General features: G+C 51.3%; 1 protein-coding gene across 1 annotated transcript in view; it reads left to right on the forward strand.

Annotated features, from left to right (window-relative positions):
• Mlycd (malonyl-CoA decarboxylase) overlaps positions 1-5,834 on the forward strand; it is a 16,378-nt gene extending 10,544 nt beyond the window's left edge. The window contains exons 4-5 of the mRNA XM_021170881.1: positions 2,341-2,490; positions 4,714-5,834. Of these exons, the coding sequence (XP_021026540.1) occupies positions 2,341-2,490; positions 4,714-5,247 (684 nt within the window). The 3' untranslated portion in view covers positions 5,248-5,834. The remainder of the gene's footprint in view (positions 1-2,340; positions 2,491-4,713) is intronic.
• The last annotated feature ends 249 nt before the right edge of the window (positions 5,835-6,083 follow it).

The raw sequence follows: 6,083 nt of genomic DNA on the forward strand, positions 1-6,083 counted from the left end.
ACACACTCTCCTCACACACACACTGCACACACACTCTCCTTACACACACACTGCACACACACTCTCCTCACACACACACTGCACACACACTCTCCTCACACACACACACTGCACACACACTCTCCTCACACACACACTGCATACACTCTCCTCACACACACACTGCACACACACTCTCCTCACACACACACACTGCATACACTCTCTCTCCTCACACACACACTGCACACACACACTCTCCTCACACACACACTGCACACACACACTCTCCTCACACACACACTGCACACACACTCTCCTCACACTCTCTCCTTGTCTTTTATTGTTACTCCAAGAAGCAGGTAGGAGAAAAAGGCATTGTATAATCCTTGCCAGATCAAGCTCAACAGAGTAACCACATCCCACTAAGAATCACAGTTGTTCTCTAGAGTTTTAATCTCCCCCATCTCCAGGGCCATGGCCAAAATAATAATTGTAATCTTACCATTATTGAAACTTTAACTTTTGACATATTTATACTTCAGAGCTTCAGGGCTTGAAGATCCAAGGTCAGCTATACGCATTTTTCTGTGAAGCTCTAATGATAAGTGACATGGGCAAAGCCGCCAGGCAGTGGCCAAACAGAGTGAGGTTAGCCCTTCACTAGCAGTCCCGCTAGCTTCTGCTTCTGTAGGTCACATACAGTGACTCAATAGCTTTCCCTTTCTAAATTCAAGTATCCCAGGTTTGTGTTCCCTTATTCCATGGTTGTGTCTCTTATACTAATAATTTTCATAGTTCTAGTAAAGTTTTTACTTTGTAGTAATGGACCCTATATGACTCTAACAGTACATGGCTCTGTTTCTCCTCCTCCTCCTCCTCCTCCTCCTCCTCCTCCTCCTCCTTCTTCTTCTTCTTTTCTTTCTTTTTTTTTTGTTTTTTTTTGTTTTTTTTTGTTTTTTTTGTTTTTCGAGACAGGGTTTCTCTGTATAGCCCTGGCTGTCCTGAAACTCACTTTGTAGACCAGGCTGGCCTGGAACTCAGAAATCCACCTGCCTCTGCCTCCCAAGTGCCGCACGCCCAGCCCCAGCTTCTGTTTCATTTTCTAATAATCTCTTTTAACCTTCTTTGCAAGTCAAACATTAATCTGAAACTACCATTGTGCAGTTATTACATTGTTTCCAAGATGAGTGCGCTTGCGCACACAGCATGCACCTGGGCCATAGGACTGTGCTGTGCTGTGCTGTGCCCCATGCCTCAATGTTGGATTAAGAATCACTATATCAAGAAACCTCTAGTTTCACAGAACAAACGGAGAAATAGAAAAGTCAGATATAATAAAATAATTATGTACACCAAGACCAACTAACAGTCACACACAAATGAAATTTATGCAGCCAGGGTCCAGGGCTAGCATTAGGAGAAATAACAACAACATTTGTACAAACGAACTGCCTGAGGGCTTCTGAGATGTCACCACACCATCTAGGCCTGCTGCCGGTAGTTCCTTATTTCTGATGGAGGGTCCCCTGGGAAGATGTGTCTCCTACTTCTCAGGGTCCCAGGCGCCATCTGTGACATGGTATGCTGTTCCCAGCAGTCTTCAGAGACTCACCTTAAAACTCCATGGTGACCTGGGCAGCGGTAGCATGCTCCTTTAACTCCAGCACTCAGGAGGCAGGGGCAGGGCTCTGTGAGTTCAAGTCCAGCCTGGTCTACAGAGAGAGTTCCAGGACAGGGTGGGCTATAAGAAAAGCCCTGTCTCAAACAAAACAGGAAAAAAAAAACCCACCACACATTTAGTAAAAACTGGGAACCAATAAAGTCGGTGCCACTGAGAGACTTCACAGCAGAAGTCATTTCTTAGCTTGCTTTGTGGAGGTGTCTGTGAATGGGTTTTCATTAGGAAAAATAAGGATGCCGCATGAGGCTAAAGAGAAGCACAGAAAATCCTTTAAAGGGTACATTTTGAGAAAGGACTGCCTGTGGCCTTCTAGAACAGAAATGCAAGCTGAGCAAAGGCGTAGATAGCAGTGGGCAGGGGACTGGGCTCTTAAAGAAAGCCCATGTAGCCATTACTCTTGACAGAGGCTCAGTGTACAAAGCAGCTTACCCCAGCGTTGCCTGCAAAGACCAAAGGTGCTGCTGTTGAGCACAGCTGACATGGCGTCTCCAGATGGTAGGCAGAGAGAGTGAGATGGTCACCTCCAGAGTAGTCAGAACCAGGAGCGTAGGAGCAGGGACTCAATTCTCCTGCAGTACTTTGGTGCCAAGGGACTTGTCCTGTGAATGTGACAAGGTGGCCCTCAGTGTGAGCAGTGCACATGGAGCCTTTCTGATGTCGCTGTTGGTGTTTTCTAGGGCATTGTGAAGGAGTGCCCTCCGTCTGAAACCGAGGAGAGGAACAGGATTGCTGCTGCCATCTTCTACTCCATCAGCCTGACCCAGCAGGGCCTGCAGGGGGTGGAGCTCGGAACCTTCCTCATAAAGCGAGTGGTCAAGGAGCTGCAGGTGAGCATGCTGGGGCAGTGCCCAGCTCCAGGGTCACTGTCGATGGCAGGAGAGCCCCTGCCTCTCTGGGATGTCTCACAGGGATGGGGAAGGAGGCAGGACGGTATCAGGTGCTGTTTGGCCAGGCCAGGAGCTGGGAGAGCAGGCATGTAGGCACAGCATCATGCAGGCCGTACCATACCATATGCGTGTGTTAGGAGGATGTGAGCTCTGTGCAGAGACTTTGCCTGGGTTTTGCCCTGCACTCCCGTCACACACATCTGGGCACATGTCAGCATGGCCACCCACCACTCTCTGATGCATCAGTCTAGAGAGTACAGTTGACCACCCTCCCCATCATGCTATGCCAGACCTTCCCTCCACGGCCTTCATGGCCTTGTGAGGGGAGTTTCCAGGTTAGACCAGGCAGCATAAAGGTAAATGCATTGGCCTGTGTTGGTCTGATTCCCTTTTCTTTGCTGCCTGGAGGAGGCACTAGTTAGGGTCTTGGTTAGAGTTTATTGCTGTAAAGAGACGCAGTGACCACAGCTCTAATAAAGGAAAACGTTTAATTGCGGCTGGCTTACAGTTCAGGGTTTAGTCCATTACTGTCATGGTGGGAAACATGGTGGCATGCAGGCAGATACGGTGCTAAAGAAGCTGAGATTCTACAACTTGATGCACAGTGACACACTTCTTCCAACGAGGCCACACTTACTCCCCCAAAGCCACACCTCCTAATAGTGCCACTGAATAGGCCAAGCAGACACTTGAGTCTATTCAGGCCATTCTTAGTCAAACCACCACAGACATGTAACATGTCCTAAGACGGAAAGCTACAGTTTACCCTGGGCACAGCTTTTCCAGCTGCCTCGTGGGGAGCAGGTGGCCACAGTGAAGAGTCATAACTCTGGGCTGCTGAGAGCAGCCCTGTGCCAACCGCTCCCTCTGACCTTTTCAGCTCAGGTACAGCACGTGGTGGCAAACTTGACCTCACAAGCCAAGCACAGCCAAAGAGCTTCGTGCTTGTGTCGCACTGGCTCACAGTATAGTTGGGTTTGATCATGGAGACAAGCAGCCTGTCGTTGAGCTACATCCACAGTCCCCTCTCCCTGTTCTACCCATTTTAATGTTTTATTTTGAGATAGAGTCTCTCAAGGTTCTTCAGGCTGGCCTTGAACTCACAACCCTTCTGTCTCAGCTGAGAAGTGGCTGGGATGACAGGCATGTGCCAACCAGATTTAGAGAACTTGGTATTCTGGGAGTCTGTGCTATCACCATTCTAACTCCGTCCCCCAGAGAGAATGAACACATACCCCCTCTCTCTTTCCTCTACTCATGGTGGTAAAGTGTGCTGCAGGGAGAGGGGACACAAGACAAGGAAGGCAGAGAGAAAGCTGGATCTAGGGTTCTAGGTGATCCACCCAAGACAGAAGCTTCACCCAGAAGTCACCTGTGGCCACTTCCTGGTACTTATTTGTGAGCCAGAAAGTCCCTCCAGGTGCCCTCCTCCGAAGGCTGCACCAAGGACTCAGTCACCAGGTTTCCAGGCAGAACACTCGAGAGCCCCAGTGCCAGTGAGGAGTGTGGGGAGCACTGGCCCGCCTCTCTGTACTGGTCTGTGGGCTTTAGATGGCGAGCAGAAGATACACAGCGTAAGTCACACAGGATGGAAAGCATACCTCAGCTGTGGAGGAGCCACGAGGGAAGACCAGAGGCACCGTGAGGCGCCCGACTCAGCTGTGTTCTCACAGCCGTGGGCTTTTCCCCAGAGTGGCCTTGCTATGTTATAGCCAGGGAGTACGCATGCCTGAAGCCCATCTGTGCGCTCTCTATGTCATTTGTAGAGCCATGATTAAGCTGTGCCCTGTGGTAACACATTTTTACCTGACCCTGCTGTGCCCTCTGCGGAACAGTCATGAGCCACTGGGCGTCCATGTATCAAGCAAGCATCCAAGCCTGGCTCTCTGGCTCTGAGCAAGCCCACTGCTGACCTCTGCTTCACTATTGTGGCAATTGTATGGCTGGAGCTATCATGGTTATAGGCAATGTTGGGAATGCAAGATGCCTCCTGCCCGGCCTCGACAGTCACCAGAGTCCTCATGAATGTGGTTTGAAGGAACGTGCAGCGATCCGGTCAGCTGGCCCTGCTGCCTGCACACATAGGCTGTGTTGGGAGTGTTCCTGTGTGCCCCACCCTGCTGACCCTGTGTTCTCTGCCTTCCCTCCCCCGCCCACCTGCAGAAGGAATTTCCTCAGCTGGGGGCCTTTTCAAGCCTGTCACCTATCCCTGGATTCACCAAGTGGCTGCTGGGCCTTCTGAACGTGCAGGGGAAGGAGCACGGGAGGAACGAGCTATTCACAGACTCAGAATGCCAAGAAATCTCAGCGGTTACCGGCAACCCTGTTCACGAGAGCCTCAAGGGGTTCCTGAGCAGTGGTGAGTGGGTGAAGTCAGAGAAGCTGACGCAGGCGCTGCAGGGGCCACTAATGAGGCTGTGTGCCTGGTACCTCTACGGTGAGAAGCACCGAGGCTACGCCCTCAACCCAGTGGCCAACTTCCATCTGCAGAATGGGGCTGTGATGTGGCGCATCAACTGGATGGCTGACAGCAGCCTCAAAGGCCTCACCAGCTCATGCGGCCTCATGGTCAACTACCGCTACTACTTGGAGGAGACGGGCCCCAACAGTATCTCCTACCTGGGCTCCAAGAACATCAAAGCTTCCGAGCAGATCCTCAGCCTGGTAGCCCAGTTCCAGAACAACAGCAAACTCTAGGGACAGCCTTCCCAACGCTTGGGCCCCTTCTTAGAAAGGAGGCTGTGTTCTGATGGGCCAGGCTTACTTACCACAGGATCCTTTTCAGGGAGGCCACAGCGGTGCTGTCCTCTGACCTCAGCAGGCACTCAGGAGGCCACACCTCAGCTGTCACTGTGCTGGCCCACTCACTGCTAAGAGGTGGTGGTCGACTGGGTGCAAGGGCTCCGGGGATCCCACTGTGCTGCTCCGGATGCCCAGGCCTTGCTGCTTCCCCACAGCCTGTGCCTTCAGAAAGCTCTACAGATGCAACCACAGGCCACCCAGGACAGAGCCCAGAGCACAGACCTTTTGGAGTATGAGGAGCTGACAGTCACGTTCTCTCTGTTTGGGAGAGGGCTAAGATCTGTGCCGTGGCTGCTACCGCAGCTTAAAGCTCAGACTAGAGAGAGTTTGTGCCGGGCACAGGGTGTGTTTGGCACCCCAGGGACGCTGCTGCTTGAGGCCAGGGTTGGCTTATAGGATTTAATTGAGATCCCAGTTCATAATGAACTGAACGGTAAAGAACAGATTTGTTCTGTAAGCATTAAACATGATTGTTCACTGTACGCCTTTCTTTAAGTCTACTTCACTGTGTACTTTTCCTCAAGATTAGCGTCCCAGCAAGGCTCAGCTCTGCTCTGATGTGTCTGTGGTGTCATGTTCCCCAGCCAGCCGACCAGGGACAGTGGATGAACTCATAGGTGCAGAATAAAGAGCAGGGGAGAGGTGTATGTGAAAGTGTGTGGATGTGTGTGTGTGGCTGTGTGTGTGTGTGTGTGGATGTGGCTGTGTGTGGCTATGTGTGTGTGTGTGTG

The sequence above is a fragment of the Mus caroli genome, chromosome 8 (assembly GCF_900094665.2).
Source record: "Mus caroli chromosome 8, CAROLI_EIJ_v1.1, whole genome shotgun sequence".
NCBI classification, from domain to species: domain Eukaryota; kingdom Metazoa; phylum Chordata; class Mammalia; order Rodentia; family Muridae; genus Mus; species Mus caroli.